This window comes from Penicillium angulare, assembly GCF_028827245.1.
Source record: "Penicillium angulare strain IBT 27051 chromosome Unknown utg000001l_segment0_segment0, whole genome shotgun sequence".
Classification (NCBI taxonomy): Eukaryota; Fungi; Ascomycota; class Eurotiomycetes; order Eurotiales; family Aspergillaceae; genus Penicillium; species Penicillium angulare.
The window spans coordinates 3359208-3377972 of NW_026623160.1; the positions used below are offsets into that span (position 1 = coordinate 3359208).

Below are 18765 nucleotides of genomic sequence, written 5' to 3' on the forward strand. Positions count from 1 at the left end.
TTGCCGTTCAGTGCTCGATCATTCATTTGCACACTGAAGCCAATCAACTACGCCGACACTTGAATAATTGAAGTATTATTTTTGCCAGTTGCATTGACCTGGTGAGGATATTTGATCCAATAAGGACTTTTGTAAATGTTTTTGAAGGACCTAAATCAATTTCTGAGGCTCGATTAGCCAGACGTTGGGAGGTTCGGGTTGGGCGGTTGTTGGCCTTTTAGTATTATATCAGCAAAGAGATTTCACTTTCTTATGTCCGTGACAAGTCCCCGTTGTTCTTCTCAGGCACAGTTTAAATACTTATTCATTTTGAGTTTCGTGCTCTCTTTCTTTTCCCAGTAACGGACATGGAAATACCCTTTTGTTGTTATTGGATTCGTTATTCTCTCCATCATGGAGTCGCTTTTTATCGTTTTCAACTGGGCCTCTCTTATGTTGCGACGGTGCCACAAGCTCTGAGGTCAGTCGGTCCGGGAACGTGGCATAAGGCTTCTATGGTATTTTCTTTCGATGTACGATAGGCCATTGAATTGTGTTTGTAGCAGTTTTGGGGTTCTTTAGTGAGCCGAGAAGTTCAGTCGAGATTTCAGCCTCGTAAAACAATAAATATTGTCGGTATAATGCGTGCGTAACGATGAGACGTGACTGGGGGGAAATTAGTGGAATCTCAAGGGAAGGGGAGGGGTTTGGGGCTTTACGATGTAATGTTTTGGTTCTGGAAGCTTGGGGTTACGCACTTGAAACTGTGCCAGGGCTAATAAATAACATAAGAAATATGGATCCTCGGTCCAGTCCTTCGGCTTCATCTGAGATAGTTTTCTCTGGCGGATCTTCGCGCCTATAGGGTTTTGCGTTCCCCTGGGATCTGGACAGGGTTCAAATCGTCTTCTCCGATTACCATTGACGTCCGTGTAGTGTGAAGGGCTAAAGCAGAATTTATGTTCAATTGAGCTAGGCCACGTACTGTGTATAAAAAGCTTAAAGAGAGAATTACCAAGTAGGTGTTCTACGTGTTAGGTTATTATAGTTACGTGTGCCACGTAACCTTATACCGGGTATTGGCCCGTAATAGTATTCCCCCTTTAGGGTAGTCCTCTTTGTACATGTTGTAGTTGTATTCAGTCGTCTTCGGACCTGTAATAGAGTCGAAACGGGGCCGAATCGTCTTTTAAAGGTATTCAATATAGAGCAATCTCAAACATCGCCAAGGCTCTACTAGGTCTATTCCGCCTAACCTATCTATTTCACTAGGGCTTTATTATAGTATTCTTAACTAACTTTCTTACATCTTATATCTATTATCTTTTCTACTTTATACTTAAGTTTCTTATTAACTAGTATCAGTAGGGGATATAAATCATCTACAATCTATAATAGAAATAGATCTAAAGCAATAGGTCTAACTAGCTCTATATAGAATACTAGATAGATACCAGTAAGCACCTTTAATCATACTATATAAGGTATAGGGACGTCTAAAACTTAATATTAGATATATAGCTAATCTAGCTTCTTTGATTATTATTGTATATATATATTCTATAAATTTAGCCATATCTAGTTATCTTTCTTATAGACTAGTATAGCCTATTATTACTTATTTAATTACTCTTCCTATAGAGCTTATATAGAAGCAATTACAACTTAGGCCTAATTAATAGCTTCTTATAATCGATTTACAAATATTTCACCTACAATTCCTAATTATATATAGGTTTTATAGGGTTCTTTTATCTTTTCTATCTTAATAGGGTTAATATAGTAACTATATATAAAGAAGAAGGGGGATAGTCCTATTACACTAATATTATGGTTATTAATTACTATAGTAATAATAGAAAGTAATATATCTTAATTACTCTATATATAGGTTATAAATATATATAAGATTTATTTAACTTCTTGGTTTATATGCTCTATAGTATTATTAGATTATAGATAGAAAGTAGTCAATAGTTAATATTAAATCAATAGCTTCTCACATACTATTCGCTAGAATATACCTATAAATTAAGACCTATAGTTACTTATAACTACTTATAATAGCCTATAGTATATATAAAAGTAGATAAAGAATATATTTACTACTCTTTTAATAGTTATCTCTACTATACTTATAAGAATCACACTCTTTATAAGCTGGTCTGTGATTACTATTAAATTTATTATATCTATATATACTATTAGGGATAGTTCTACAATAAAATCTATAGACAATTCCATCTATATTTACTATAGAATCAGTAACGGTTTTAGTAGTCCATACTTTATATTACACTATATAATACTATAGCCATAAACTATATAGTTTTATAAGAAATATTATATATCTTTTACTACTCCTAGCTAGAAGAATCTCTATAATAGTATCACATAGGTAATATCTCAACCAGGATATATTATAATATAAGAGTTATAGATCTTCTATATAATCCCTATATATAGTATCTTATTATCTAGGATCTATATCTACTACCTAAAGTAGAGTAACCCTTATTCATCTAGATAGTACTCTAATAGGCTTATTTTTATATTTACTTTAGTGGTGATTCGCTAATCTCCCTTTTCTAAGACTTTATATATCTTCTAATACTCTAGATCAGTAGATCTCATATTCTTCTATTCTTATTATAGTATAGGCTTCTCAAATAGGAGTATTTCCTTCTTAAAGTTAATTCCCTCTACTACTAGTAGATTAGGTTATTCTGTCTTGATTTATACCTTTTTTAATAGGGTTTAGAACTAATTCGATAGTCTTTTATCTATAATATACTATAGGATATCTTAGCTTCACCATAAAAGTATATTAAGTCTTATAGTAAGCTTCCCAAGGTAATACTTTAGTTTATAGTTAAACTCTATAAGGATATCTATCTATTTTATTTATTATTTATTTAGATATTATACTTTACTAAAGTATTATAGGTTTTTATAGTCTATTATAATAGTAAATTAGGGTACTATCTTTAACTTTAGTCTCTACTCTTAGAGGATATATATAATTACTAATAGCTCTTTATTATAAATCTTATAATTTGACTCTACTAGTGATAGTTTCTGGGAGAGGTAGATATATAGATATAGCTATTTATCTAGTCTATATTATAATAAGACAGCTCTTATAGCCTATCCTAATATATCTATCTTAATAATAGTTTTCTTATCCTCTTCAAAATGTATTAGAATCAGGATATTAATAAAGAGGCTTTTTAATTCTTTAAATATTTGTTAGTAGTTGTTATTCTATATAAATTAGGTATCTTTTCTTATTAATTTTATTAAGGATATTGAGAGATTAGCGAATTAGAGTATAAACAAATAGTAAAAATTAGTAAATCTAAGGAAGCTCTATATATCTTATATTAATTTTGGTATTTCCTATTCTTAAATAGTTGTAATCTTCTTTAGATTAATATAGATTCTCTTATTTATTTATATAATAAACCCTAAATATTTTATAGAATCTTACTTAAACTCTAATTTTTTAATATTATATTATAGACCTACTTCCTATAGTTTCTATAGTACTTATCCTACTTTCTATTAGTAATTCTCTAACGATCTACTATTATATATAATAATATTGTCTATATATATAGATATAAAATTATTAAGATACTCTTATAGAGTCCTATTAATATATCTCTAGAAAGTTATTAGTATATTAGTTAGTCTAAATAGAGTAATATTCTATTTATATAGACTATACTATATCCGAAATACTATTTTCTATTCTTCTTTTAGTTAGATATAAATCTTATAGAAAGTAATAATAATATCTAGTTTAGAAAACCATTTAGCTTATTCTATATTCCTTAGTATCTCTCTAATTAGTAGTAGCGGATAATAATCCTTTACTATTAACTTATTTAACCTACAATAATTAATATAGAATTATACTTCTCTATCTGGTTTCTTTACTAGTAGGACTAGGGCTATAGTAAGTAATTTACTTATTTAGATAAAGCTTTTTCTAAGAAGGTCTATTAATATTTTCTATAGGTATAGAAGCTCTTCTCTATTTATATTATAGAAAGGATTGTATAGGGATGGTTCCTTAATACCGTTATAATCTTATTTTAAGGTGATTTTATGGTTAATTCCTGGTCAATTTAGGAATAACTTATTAACTAATTACTAGCTAAAGATATCTAACCATTACTAATAGTATCTTAGTAACTTATCCTTAGGGTTATTCTATTTCTTTAAATATAATACTTTCTTAATATTATCTATTATAACTTTGCCGATTTATAGTTAATTCAGCTACTTCTCTCTATAAATAAAGTTATATAGTAATTAGGCTATTAACTTCTTAATCTATATTCTCCTTATATTAATTGGTCCGATTATATAGTCTATATAGTTCTAGTACCTTATCTACTCTCTATTTCTCATAAATATATTAATATACCCTTTTTTTACTAAGTATTAGTTATTAATATCTTATAGCCAAGGATCTCCTAATATTATACTATCCTCTTACTAGGGAATAATATATATAAATACTTATTCTTACTAATAGTTATAAATATCTAGGTTAAAGTATATAACCTAGGTAATTTAGTCCTAATTTAGGACTATCTTATCTAGGATCTGTATAGATATCCTAATATATAGAAGGTTAAGTGACTAAACTAATACTTTATTTATAGTTATATAATAATAGTATCTATTGTTGACTAGGACTTATATAAATTAGATTTTATTTACTTTAGCGTCGACTAGAAATAGTAGTATTTCTTATTTTAATAGTTTTTTAACTTCTTTTTACTTTTATTTATAACTTAGAACTAAAATTACTTTTTTCTTAAATCCTTACTTAAAAAAAGTTTATCCTTAGAAGCTAATATACTTAACTTATAGTTAGTTATATATCTAGCTTTCTTATCTTTAACCCTATAGGAATATCTTTCTCTTAGTTCTTAATACTATATAGCTAATAAGGAATACTTTATAATAAAGTAGCCTTATTTATTATAATAAAGGTATCTTCCTTTATCCTATTGTCTCTCTATCTCTTTATAATTAACCTACTTTACTTATCTACTTATTTTAAACCCTGATTAGTAGTATTTTATATAGAATTTAGCTTAATTAACTATAGTAGTTAAGGTCTAATCTATTAAATCCTAGTATTACTAGGTATATATATAGTATAATCTTTCTAGGATATTAATACTAAGGATATCTATATCAATACTAATTTTATAGAACTAAGTAATAAGGTCCAAAAATATAGCAGGAATACTACAATTTATTAACAAATTCGTTATATTTTTATTTAAAGATCCTAATAAGATCTATCTCTTTATTTTATTATATTATTTAAGGGTATCTATATCTATAAACTCCTTCTTTAATCTAAGAAGGAATTTTATAAAAGATATACTATTTAACTAGTGTATCTAGTAGAGATATCTTATAGTATATACTTTAATATTTAGATCCTTATAAATACTCTTAAGATAGTCTAGAATTATTTATAGATCCCTATTATTTCATTATAATTTTATAAAGGTTCTAATATTTTTCTAAATAAGCTTCTTAAGCCTAAAGAATATATATATAAACTGATCTTGGGGTAAGCTAATTACTATATTATTGATATATAGTTTATTCTCTATTATTATATACTATATTAGCTAGTTAACTACTTTTCCTCTAAATAGGATCGGGTCTAGTAGTTATATCTTTAGATAATATATAGGTTCTAATCGTAGGGGTTCTAGGGTCGATTCAATTATAGTTTATACTAGAGTTAGTTCTCTTATTGTCGTTATTAACTATAAGACTAATTACTCTATTATAGTCTCTAAGCAATAGATTCGTTCATCTTAGGTAATACACTCTTGGTTGTATTATTATATTAATTCCTCCTGTACTATATGTTCTATATCGATTTGCTCGTTCTGTTTGCTCTGTATAGCTTACGACTATACTATTTGTTGTAGTAGCGTCTACACCTATAATAGTGGACTTGTAGATTCCTGCATCTTTTACTCAGGGGTCGCGTCGCCGAATCACTCTTGATTCAGGGACGATTTGTATATGGTTTTAGATTTTTACAATATCCAATTGGAAGCTTTTTATTTGTAAAGGGCTAAAGTAGAATTTATGTTCAATTGAGCTAGGCCACGTACTGTGTATAAAAAGCTTAAAGAGAGAATTACCAAGTAGGTGTTCTACGTGTTAGGTTGTTATGGTCACGTGTGCCACGTGACCTTATACCGGGCATTGGCCCGTGACATGTAGTGCACATACCCGATTACCAGGGCCGAGTGATTGTAAATGTGATCTGGGGGCTGTTCATGACGGTGAAACACGATATATTCTGGCCGATGAACAGGGCGGCCTTGAAAGTAGAAAGTGTATCCTCTTCTATTCCACAATCTAGTCAGTCATTGGTAGAGATATTTTAGTAGGTAGCACGTAGCCGTGCCACATACACTAATCCGGCTACCCCGAATTAGTGTCCCCCACCGTAAAGGAAAATATCACCGTAAGGGAAAAAATCTCTTCACCCACCCCATTCCATCAATTTCACATCCTTAACTATGGCCGATTTCTATGAAAATAAGGAATATTATATGGAAGAGGCTATTGGATATATCTCTACCCTTGAAAAGCCAAATTTATCGCGTATTACTGAGGAATATAGGATTTCGCCTAAAGTTTTGTGGACTCGCGTCCATAAAAATTCAACGCCTAGAAACCAACGAAAACCTACGAATAAGGCTTTAAATGATACGCAGGAAGCTGCTTTAATACATTAGATCAAGTTATTAGACGATGTATTTATTCCACTGACACCAAATATTATAGAATAGTAGGTAAATATAAGTCTTACTTAATCGACAACACTAGATCAAATAGTTAGTAAAAACTAGGTCTATCGATTTATAAAAAGGTTCTCTAAAGATAATAATAATTCTGAGGATAGTTTTAGGCTAAGATATTAGAAAGTTATTGATTTAAAGAGAATAAGTAATAAAGATATCACTATCCTATAGTATTAGTATGATTTATTAGCCAATATTATAAACAGTATATCTAAGAGACTTATCTATAATTTTAATAAGACTAGCTTCTAGCTTAGCTAAGGATAAACCTAGAAAGTCTTTATATATTATTAATTAAAAATTCCTTATCTTACTAGTGAAGAATATAGAGAGTAAGTGATAGTCGCTGAGTATATTACAGCTAATAGCTGGTGAATAGAACTATTTATTATCTTTAAAGGATATTATTAAATAGAGTTATAGTATAATACTAATTTATCTTAGAATTAAATAATAGCTACTACTAAAAAAGGCTATATAATTAATAAACTTATAGTATCTTAGCTTAAAAGATTTGACTAAGAAACATAGTATTATATAAGATATAGAGAGTATAGAATTCTTCTTCTTAATAGCTATAGCTTCTATTTAACTATAGAATTCTTAATATATACTGAACAGAAGAGGATAAAGATTTTTTGCTTTCTAGTAAATAAGATTAATTATATTTAACCTTTAGATAGTAAGCCTTTTTTGGCTTATAAGACCTATTTTCGTTAACAAAATAACCTTATTTTATAGTAGGGTAGTAGTATTATAGCTAATAAAAATTTATTTCTTGAAGACCTTATAGGCTTTAGAGATAAAGCTTTAATATAGTAAGTTTACTACAATTCCTTCCGGGAAAGAGGTATTTATCTAGTTAACGCTAAGATTATTTATAAGCCACTAGAAGATATACTTCCTCTGATTCTTAATATATCAATTAACCTTTGGAATATACTATTACTACCCCTAGAAAATCTATTATCTTTAAGTCTTAAAAATATATCTTCAAAGATAATTGAAGATATTCAAAAACGCTAACAAAAACTGGCTCTGCTAATGGAATTGGATGGTATTACCCCTAAATTAAAACAGAGGTTCGAGTAAGTCCTTACTGAGATGAATTTTTATGTTGAGGCTATCCAGAATGTATCAACTACAATCGCAAAAATAGCCTAAATTCAAGCCCCGCGGGCTAAAAAAACTACTAAAAGACAATTATTAAACCTCAAAAATGATGGTATTCTACGTGTGAAAGATACAAATCGATCTATTGCTGAGTGGTGTAAGAAAGAAGATGCAGCAGAGGAAAGACGAGTGGTAAGAGAGATTAAAAAACGCGATGCAAAGACACCTTCCCAAGGTCCTGTTAGAGGTTAAAATAGTATGGTATCTATAGAAATTCTTGGTGCGAATGGTGATGTAATTAGTTATCACGATACTTTTGTTATGTAGTTAAAAATTGAAGATTTGGTGATTTTTTTCCCTTACGGTGATATTTTCCTTTACGGTGGGGGACACTAATTCGGGGTAGCCGGATTAGTGTACGTGGCACGGCTACCTGTAGCGTGCGAATTCGCGTTCCTTGCCGAATAAAATATTGACCAGAGCGCGACGTTTATTGACAGGATAAGGATTAACTGCCAACATTTCGTGGCGAGAGGTCCACTGAAGAGGGTTTACTAGGAACCCATTATGGCGGTGCACAAGATCATACAGTGGCTTCGGCCCAGAATCGGCCGCCATAGTAAGGATGTCAACAGACGCGGTCCAGCGCGGGTCTCCAGGGACGGTAGGATAAGAAAAATGCCGGCAAATGACATCACCGCCTAACTTAAATGCCCACCGCCTACATTAGGATTCCCTTTTCTAGGCTACAGCAGCCGATAACAATCATCAGGAAAAAAATCCATTTTTACCTGTTTTTGGCCGGTAGAAAATCACAATACCTATAATCAAATAAGACCTACTTCAGACTTACCCCCGAGAGATACTATATACTACAACCTTGGAAAGAGGGATGGTACTATAGTCCCACCAAGTTCATATCCAGGTGATTAAGCTTTAATCCTTCTATCTTAAAATCGATTTCTCTACTTGTCTTTTCAATTATCTTTCTAGCTTTTCTATCTATATAGATCTTACGGTATAGATGGTAGTATACTAGGCAGTAAATATTAGTATAGGACTAGGGAGCTTTTTTAATGATGAACGCTATCGACCGCCGTAAATGTGCATCTTGAAGTGTTCACTCTGGGTCTGGCTTTCCTGCTAGCAAAGCAGTACCACAAATATCCTGATAAATGTTAGAGCTCTGGAATTTGGAGCGAGGTCAATGTAAAGGAATACGTACAGCACGCCTGGTTTTAAAATCATCGTAGATACCAAGCCAAATATCCCGACCCCGGCAGTCATCCGGTCGATTGGTTTTTGGATTCAAATCACAGGTAGGTTGTATTTCTTCCACAACATTAGATTGGGGCGCTACCCATGGCTATAAAAAAATATCAGCATACGCAAAAGACCAAAAGCTGAGGTTTTTCTAAATAATAGCGAAGGATGCGTACCTTGGGAAGTGGCCAATCCGAAAAATGAAGATATTTTGTTTCTATGAAGATTGTCTTCGCATCCCAGGACTCCTGCGCATTGCCCAAATATGCTTCATGGTTTTTGCTTCGGAATTCCCCCGTCAAAAGGATATATGGACGGTGCGGTATGACCATTGAACTATGGCCGTAAATTTCGTTCATGATCTCCATATCATATTTATCTCCGTCTGCGGTGGATATTCGATTCATAATTTGATGAAAAGAGTGCTTTGATGGCTCGATTAGCAAAATTCCAGAGGTGAAAACCGAACTTTCGGGCCCCATCCAGTATGCCTGGGGCATGGCGACTGAGCCAGATGAGGATAGAAACAACTCGTCCATGTGCTTTGTGGTGTTAGCCTCTGGTCATATGATCATGAACGATTTACAAACCTGCAAAAGGGTCCCATCTGAGTCTAGATTTAGAATACGGTCATAGTCTGTTTCATTGAAAGCAAGCAGCTTTGTATAGCTCTTTGACCATGGCGCTGAAGAATTCATCAGAATATAAAAGAAAAGAAATGGAAGATCTAGATAGCTTACCGCCGCCGCCTCCTCTCAACTGGGCTTCGATAGGCTTAAGCTTGACTTGATAGTTATCTCGTGCAAATCGAAGTAAAATGCTCTCTTTGGAACTATCATGTTCGGATTTCATGAACTCGGAAGGAAAAAGCATCACACGGTCGGCTTTACTCCCAAGGCGATGAAGTGCCTCAAATATCATGAGTGAGTTGCAAAGATAAGACCGGTCCGTGGCATACTGGGTGTAGGCAAATCGAGACCAGTCGATTTCCTTGTCAAAAAGAACTCTGGGATCATTACTAGGGCTGCCTTGGCTATTTGAAGTGGTTGGGATTTTCAACAATGTTGCAACACCGAAGAACACCAAGATAGCCAAGATCGCAGCGCGGGCAGTTTGTCGAGAGTTTCTGACCATCTTCGACCGGCGAGTTGTCAGGTATATGATTTTATTCAAGAGGGCCAGCTCATGAAGGTTCTCTGTGTATTTTTCAATGCATATTCGCACTTGAAGTTGAAGCGAAGAGAAAAAAGTGTCCTCAGCCGCATTCAAGGGACTTGGAGGTGTGATTCCATCTAAGCGCCGGCCATGATCTTGACACACGCTAAGTAAATGTGGCGGCCAATCGTGGGCTGTTCTGCGCAATTCATCCTGCCGATCTCGTGGGGCGTTATAGTCCGTGCGCATCGCCTTGGTGAACCGCCCCCGAGTAACGATACCGAGAACATCATAATATTAACCTGTTCCTGAACAAAGGCGCTTAAATGCCTGAACACTATACCTAAAATATGATTAGACTAAATCATGTCTTATTTCTGGTGACGATAGGGTCTTGGACATTTCCGACCGTCGACAGTCCCCTCCTTCGTGTGATAGTTGCATTCTGTATTATTTTGCATTTCAGCATCACTGGCAGGACTACACAAACAAAAACGCTCCTTTGATTACTTGAGAGCTTGAGAAATCGCACCCGCCATTTGCTGCATGATCTTATGTCACACAACTCGCCTCTTGTTTTCCAGTCACCCAATCAATCCCTAGTACATGATTTGTTAGAATAAGGTATACCACCGAGTTACGTTCCCAAGCGTACAGCTGACAGGTACGATCCTTCAGGTTAACAATGAATGGGTTTCAACAATATGTTCTCCTTATAATATGCTTTTTTGATTGCGCCGTCTGCTCCCGTCCTCGAGAAGTGACTTGGTCAAATAAAAGCTTTGGGCCCGATGGACCGTGGCAAGCTGTCACCGTATCTATTGGAAGTAACTACTCGAGCCTCGTTGTGCCATCCTCGGATATTGCGCTATACCCTGGGGGATCTTGGGAAAGCGAAATATTATTGTCTTCTATTTGCGACAATAAAACCCTGTCGTCTGTGTGTTATGGCGATAAAGCCGGTCTCTTCGACAGTGATATTTCTGTCACATACGACAACCACTCAATCGAACTGCCTCCATATGGGCCATGGGCTGACCTAAGTTGGGGATACACCGCTGCGATTCCTGTATATGCTAAAGCAACCCGCGCAACAGATTGGGTAATCATCGATGGCGCTTCTATTCCGGACGTTGATTTGATTACGTTGTCTGCTGCATGGCAAACTTACCCCAATGGAGTTCACTACCCACTGGAAGTTGGAACCCTTTCTCTTGGGAGCCCAGATATCAACCAAACATTCGGTGCCTCGATCAAGATCAACACGACATTTGTCAACAGCTATCTATATGACCAGGGTGGTGTTCACTCTATTCCATCATACTCATATGGAATGCATATCGGCTCTGCTGCATTAGGAATTCCAGGCTCGCTATATCTTGGAGGATATGACCAAAGCAGAGTTATTGGTGACGTATCTGCTCAAGCTTTCTCAAGTGGAAGTTTCCCAATTGAAATGTTTGATATCGAAATTGGGGTGGCAGAGGGTGGATCGCCTTGGGATTATTCCAATAAGTCGGGTCTTTTAGCCCATAAGAACTCCTCTTTGAATTTCGGCCTCACTGTTCTCGCCGATCCATCCAATCCATACATTTATCTTCCACAAAGCTCATGCGACGCGATTGCCGAACAATTACCAGTGACATACCAGCCAGCCTACGGCCTCTATTTTTGGAACACTACCTCTCCGCAGTTTAAAAGCATCGTGGCTTCCCCGGGCTATCTGGGATTCAAATTCAGCAAGAACGGCCTTAATAATGAAGACCTTACGATCAAAGTTCCCTTCTCCCTGTTGAATCCCACACTGGAGGCTCCACTAGTCAAGACTCCCGTCCAATACTTCCCCTGCATGGCAACAAACAGTACACCTGCTCTTGGACGTGCTTTCCTTCAAGCGGCATTTATTGGCGTGAATTGGCTTGGACCTGAGAAATGGTACTTGGCTCAGGCTCCAGGTCCAGGTGGCTCATTTATAGCCGACCCAGTCACGATAAGCGACGATGAATCGGTTTCAGGATCTTCTAGCAGCTGGGAGGAGACTTGGAAGAGCAAATGGACCGTGATACCTAACAACTCTACCTCGAACAACACATCTACGACTGATCGTCCAAGCACTAAAGACACTTCAAACAAGGGTATGTCCACAATTACAAAAGTAAGCATTAGTGTCGGCGCATCTGTAGGCCTGGTGATTATAGTTGCTACTATTCTTGGGCTTTATGTTTGCCGTCAGAGAAAGCGACAGGTGGCCATGAATCAAGAAACGAACTCAATCGAATTTGATAAATGGAGCTCACCGGCATATCAATCGACGATTCTTGAAGCACCTGATACCATGACGAAACAGTTGTACGAGTTAAATAATAATTCGGCAAGGTATGAGATAGGGTCTAAAGGACACTACTTGTATGAGATCGGCTCGGAGAAAGACCAGGCAGCGGAGCTCGGCCATGGAGATGGTTTTCCAAATAAGATCTTTGAGCTGCCTGAACGGTGGTCGATCGCGAAAATGCCAAAATTCATATGAAATTGATGATATTTTAGCTGTTGTCAATTCATCATTGGAGAAAGAAGAATTCCTGCGCCTCACATTGATGGAGGTAGTTATGTCTATGGCTTTAAAAGAAATACTAGACGATAATAAAGGGAGCAATATAGTAGTAGTAGTAGTGGCAGGTTTCAAATAAACTCCAGATTACTTTTTTTCAAATAGACGATAGCCAGGTAATAGGTTCAAAGATTCTATTTAACTAGATAATATGCATATATGAACAGGGGTAGGCACTTTTGTGATTCCGCTGAACAGAACTCCGGATCATCGACACGTCAAGAAAGCACAAAATGGACAAATATCACAATCGTAATGACGCAAAGACACAGGATACAGGATTCAAGAAAAGAAATGTACAAATTAATAAAACACACAAGTGAGAGACATCACTTCAATGTTGTATCATTCTATGCAACTGGAGCGAGCACGTCAAACGCACCCGTTCCAACAGTACCAGAACGGCCGACAACAATGCGCGCACTGGGGCCTTTCAGGTTTTCGACATCACGCTCAAGGACAGCTTCCTTGAGAGCACCGACGGTAGTTTCGAAGGACATGCGGGCAAATGCTGAGGTAGCGTCCTTGACCAGGCCGTTACGGGAGAAAGCCTTGAAGCCACCAGACTGGGTCATCACATCACCGATCAGGTTCAAATGACGGTTATCAACGGAGATACTGTGACCCTTGAAAACGGCATCCATTTCGCGAACAATAGTAGCACGAGCAGCCTCGACTCCGTAGTAATGAAGCATGTCATGGATGGAGTTACAGTAGATCGAGTGTGGCTTGATGACATCCTGGTATTCACGCATAGCGAGCAGATTGACACCCTCGGTAAGAACTGTGGCGGGTTCACCCTTAAGGGGATCGGCCTCGACGAAGACACAGTTACCCAAGCTAGGGATAGACTGAATCACCGCGTGGTGTGCGGCAGCCTCAACCAGGGGAAGGAGCAGAAGCTTAGGTGTCTCGATGTCATACTGCAGTTGAATGGAGCACGAGTTGCCATTCTTGGGATCGAATTTGAATTTGGTGATCTCCTCAAACTTGCTCTTGACGTCGTCCTCTCGGATGTTGCTGTCTTCGTCGTCCTCATCGTCTGAGTCATCGGCGTCATTCATGCTTACATCACCCTTTGACTGAGAGGTCTTGGTAGTCTCCTCTTCCTCCTCATCATCCGAAGAGTCCTGCTGTCTAATGATGTTTTGCTCATCATCATCCGGGGCCTCGTAGGAGATTTGGTTGCTCCTGTTGTGAGTTCCACGAGATCTCTTGGCGTCATCCTCGTCATCCTCATTATCGTCCTCGGCCTGCTCGGCCGCGCGCTCGGTACCATCAGGGCCGTCTGCGGATTTACCGACTGAGACACCGATCTGTGGCTGGGCAGTTGAGGACTTGGTTCCAGTCTTATCCTCATTTCGCTTCTTCAACTCCGCTCTTGTGACTTTGACAAGACGGGGAATCAATTTGCTCTGCAAGGCGTTTTGGACATCCCTGGTCTGGATAGCATACTCCTTGACGTACTCCTCAGCAGGGAAGAAATTAATGTCAATATCGTAAATCTTGGCTCTAGCATGGCCGACACCCGCACCAATTCGTTCCCTCACTTGAACCTTATCCACCACCTCGGCGATAGTGAGTTTGCTAATAGCCTTAGCAAACTTCTCAGCGTCATCCTTGGGGATTTCTTCGTTGAGAAGGAGGGTCATGGTAGGGGTCATAATCGAAGCACTGGCAGTCATGACAATTTCACGAAGACGGGGAATACCCAGGGTGACGTTCTTTGCGGAGTGACCAGCCAAATGGAAAGTGTTCAATGTCATCTGTGTCGACGGTTCACCGACAGACTGACCGGCCATGATACCGACCGCCTCGCCAGGGTCGATGATAGACTTCATATACTTCATGTTCATTAAAGCATCAAATGTCTTCTTAGGGAACTTCTTCTTGAACCCATCCACCACCTTCTCGATTCCTTCCAGCTCCTTCTTCTTCTCCTTGAACATGTTGTCAGGGTTGCTGTCGGTGTACTATAAACCAGAACGTCGTAATTAGTTTATGTTTTCAAATAAGAGCTGTCAGAATTATTCATACCTTCTTGAGTGCCTGGGCAAATGCCTCGGATGTACTGCCCAAGTTACCACCTGGAGGGTAATGGGCCAAAACAGGGTCCATAGCATCAACCTTTCCGGTCTTGCGCACCTTCCGCATAGCGTCCTTATGCCATGTGGAGACCTCCTCCTTTGCCAGATTGGCGTATTGGTGAGATTGAACTTGCTCGAGAATAGATTCATAGTTCTCCGCAAGGAATCCGAAGTCATTAAGATGGACCTGCTTAGTGATATCGAGACCATCCTCACCATACAGGAACTGAACAATAGATCCATCCGACGCTTCACGAACGGAGGAGTCATATTCGGCTCTCAGTCCCTCCATGCCCTTAATCAAACAACGCTGCAGGTAACCGGAACGGGAAGTCTTAACAGCAGTATCAATCAAACCCTCACGACCAGCCATGGCGTGGAAGTAGTACTCCTGTGGCTTGATACCAGTCAAGAAACGACCAGAGACATAACCACCGGCAATAGGGTGAGTTTCATAGGCTCGGAAGGATGGAAGAGTTTTACCACTGATCATGACCGGTACACGACGACCTTCCAAAACTTGTTGTCCCAAGTTGCAGGAAATAAGGTTGGCATTGACGCCGGAACCCTTGGCACCAGAGATTGTCATAGACTGCATTTGATTCCACGGGAAGGGCTTAGCAAGACCGGCAGGGAGACAGGCCTTGGTGATATCCGAAGAGAGTTGAGCGGACCGAGAGTTAGAGACGCTATCCAGTCCACTTTGCTTGTCATCGTCACGGAGCACGTCCTCCAGCCGGCGATTTAATTCGGTATCATCCTTCTCCGCTGTCTTGTCCAGCGTGACGTATTTCAGTGCAACTTCGCGACCCATTTGGGCTGCTGTGCTCAGCTTCTCTTTGCGCATACGATCACCCTCTTTAGTCAATCGGAGATCATCAATACCACAAGTGAATGCTCGCATGTTCAAGAATCTGGTGAGAAGACGACCAAGAATACTCATGAGCTTTCCAGCAACGGTATGGCCATAAATCTCATGGACAGCATCGATAAGACCACCAGCAGTTGGACCAAGCTGCTTCTTGTCAAGAATACCGCACAAGAACTCTCCATCTTTGAAGATAACATCGCCTTCCTCACTGCCCTCCCCCCAACGGTTGGCAGGAGTCGAGGATTTGCCCTTGAGGGTAAGTCCAGCACGCTGTGGGGGCTTGATGTTCTTCAGAATTGTGGTAATCAACTGTTTTCCTGTCCACAAGTACTTGGGCTTGACAAAAGCGGGCTCCACAAGTTCAATTCGATCACTGACAATGTGTGAGTTTTCGGGCCTCAGACAACTGTAAAGAAGTTGATGATAATCTTCCTCGTCGAAAAAGCTATCCCGACAAGTGAGCCACGTTCCCATGGAAATATGATCTTGAATAAGACCTCGCAGAGGTTTACCGGAGGTGGCAACCAAGTACTGGTGGTCAGCATCGGCTAACATCCGAGCTTCTGCTTGAGCAAGCTCATTTTGTGGGAAATGCATGTTCATTTCGTCACCGTCGAAATCAGCGTTGTAAGTATTACAGTTGGCGTAGTGCATGCGAATAGTCCGCTCATTTGGAAGGACACGAGCTTTGTGGCCCATGATAGACGGTTTGTGAAGGGTGGGTTGACGGTTCATCAAGACATAATCGCCGGTGGTGAGATGGCGGTACACCTTCTTGTTCCGTGATCCCTTCAGACGCCAATTGGATGGTGCCAGAAGCTGATTAGCAAGGGCCGTACGTTCATCCAAGCTCTTGAACTTCAGGTTCACAACTTGTCCATTCTCATTCTCGATTGCGGCAGCACCCGGGTACTTGTCAGGGCCATTAATCACAGCCTCCTTCAATTCCCAAAAATTGTGTTGGGTGACGGGTTCGGGGAAGGTCAGCTTCTTAGCGAACACAAGAGGCACACCAATCTCGTTCGTCTCAAGGTTCGGATCAGGCGAAATGACACTACGGGCAGCGAAGTTGACACGCTTTCCCATCATGTTCTTTCGGAACAAACCCTCCTTCTTTTCAAGAAGTTGTTTGACACCATTAGGTAAAGATACAACAGCTGAACCAGTCACAGAGGTCCGTTCCTTATCGATCAGACCGTTGACATCGTCCTGAAGTGTAACGATGGTTTGAAGCAAATCACTGTAGTTTCGGATACGAATGCTTTCATTTTCGGTCTGGTTCTGGATTTCCTTGCTGATTTGGTTGACGGTATCGCATCGCTTAAGAATGGCATTGAAAATGGTATTTTGTTGCGCTTCCATGACCGCGCCTGCGCCCTGTGCAGCAGCTGGGCGGTACTTGTTTGGCGGAACGAGAAGGCTTCTAATAAAGAACATGTCGGCATTAACCACGGTTGCCCCCTTCGGAACAGGCTGGGAATTGTAGACAAGCTGTAAGACTTCACTATCCTTCGCGAAAAGTAGTTTCAAGCAGCTATAAACCTCCGCAGAGGTCATGAACTCTTGGCCAAAAGTAGACTTTTGAGCGGTAGCAGCGCCACGGCGAATTTCTTCCTCGGCTCCATGTGTTTCTGAGGCTTCACTTCCAGAGCGAGTACCGTTCGTCTTTGAGTTTGCCTTGTCAGAATCAAGAAGCATAAGGGCGTTGGGGGCCTGGAATCCGCCATTCAACATGGCTTGTTTCGACTTTTCAGGGAGAGCTTTCTTGAAGATCTTGTTATAACGATCTTTTCGGTACGAGGGAGAGATACTTGGTTTTATATGTTAGCCGATGAGTAGGATAGAAGCATGGAATGGTCTTTTGACATACCCGCTGCAGTTAGTACATTTCTTGTAGCTGTTGATATCCTTGAGGAAGGTTTTGACCAACTCTCGCCTTTGCTCTGCGGCAATGGGGTTCTTTCCGCCTGCCATTAAGCCGCTGAGTCTCCCATCTTTTTTGGCCTCCCGGATAGACAGTTCAACGTAGTCAGTCCGCTTGTCCATGATACTGTCAATGTCATCCTCGTCGTCTTCAGAGTCGTCACCATTGCCCTTAGCAGCCTTGGATGAGCCTCCTTTGTTCGTCCCCATGGCATCAACGATGGCTACTTCATCAAGAAGTCCATACTGCAAGAGGCGCAGCTTGCAGGTATACATGTTAACATGCGCACGAGACATCTGCAGGCGATGACAGTATACACACTGCGCGCGAAGAAGGCGATAGATGTGATCGAAGAAAGTGACATTGTAGAGGGGAACCGGAAGTTCAATGTGACCAGCATGGCCAGTGCATGACCAAGAATTCTGACGACATGTAGTACAACTGATATTCAAAAGTTTCGAGTTAGATTTGAACTGAGAGGAATATATACCAGCACTGTTCAAAACGTTGCTGACTTACACATGATCACCCCAAGCGCCCATCGCAGGGTCATAGAGACCACCAGGAACTGGATTGTTGAAAGAATCCAATGTCGGGGTATTGTGAATTCTTTTCACCGATAGCTTTTTGATCTCTTCATCGGAATAGACGGTAAAGCCAACCCCGGCAATGCTCGAGGCGACTGGACGGGAGAAGCTCGCCATTGTGCCCTGTAGCTCAGTGGAGCAACAGAAAACGCTGGCGGTGCAAGATCGTCTTGAAGGATCAGTCTTCAAATACTTCTACTGCGGAAGAATTGAAACCTCGAAGCAACTTTTTTTTTCTGCCCCACTCTACCGCCTATTCCCGTTTTGGGCCGTTCCGACCGTGGATCTGGTGCTTGCCTCAATTGATCTTAGCTC

The 18765-nt window shown here is 39.1% G+C and overlaps 5 protein-coding genes across 5 annotated transcripts; 1 reads left to right on the forward strand and 4 right to left on the reverse strand.

Moving 5' to 3' along the window:
* Nucleotides 1-300: 300 nt before the first annotated feature.
* Nucleotides 301-838, reverse strand: N7478_001179 (uncharacterized protein; the record flags this gene model as incomplete). Its single annotated transcript, XM_056917394.1, has 3 exons — nt 699-838; nt 517-645; nt 301-492 (listed from the first exon to the last, which is right to left on the reverse strand). The coding sequence occupies exons 1-3, from the start codon at nt 804-806 to the stop codon at nt 301-303; spliced, it is 429 nt and encodes a 142-aa protein (XP_056785274.1). The 5' UTR covers nt 807-838.
* Nucleotides 839-8384: 7546 nt separating this feature from the next.
* On the reverse strand, nt 8385-8573 carry N7478_001180 (uncharacterized protein; the record flags this gene model as incomplete). The annotated part of the gene is made up of 1 exon (XM_056917395.1): nt 8385-8573. The coding sequence occupies one exon, from the start codon at nt 8571-8573 to the stop codon at nt 8385-8387; it is 189 nt and encodes a 62-aa protein (XP_056785275.1).
* A 607-nt stretch (nt 8574-9180) lies between these two features.
* Nucleotides 9181-10352, reverse strand: N7478_001181 (CAZyme family GT8; the record flags this gene model as incomplete). The annotated part of the gene is made up of 4 exons (XM_056917396.1): nt 9181-9321; nt 9395-9760; nt 9809-9903; nt 9959-10352. Coding segments are annotated over 4 exons (996 nt in total), but the record flags the coding sequence as incomplete, so codon positions are not given.
* Nucleotides 10353-11058: 706 nt separating this feature from the next.
* On the forward strand, nt 11059-12900 carry N7478_001182 (uncharacterized protein; the record flags this gene model as incomplete). The annotated part of the gene is made up of 1 exon (XM_056917397.1): nt 11059-12900. One exon carries the CDS (start codon nt 11059-11061, stop codon nt 12898-12900), a length of 1842 nt encoding a protein of 613 aa, XP_056785277.1.
* Nucleotides 12901-13331: 431 nt separating this feature from the next.
* N7478_001183 (DNA-directed RNA polymerase I core subunit RPA190) lies at nt 13332-18567 on the reverse strand (the record flags this gene model as incomplete). Its single annotated transcript, XM_056917398.1, has 4 exons — nt 13332-14954; nt 15019-17749; nt 17810-18304; nt 18383-18567. 4 exons carry the CDS (start codon nt 18565-18567, stop codon nt 13332-13334), a joined length of 5034 nt encoding a protein of 1677 aa, XP_056785278.1.
* Nucleotides 18568-18765: the final 198 nt, after the last annotated feature.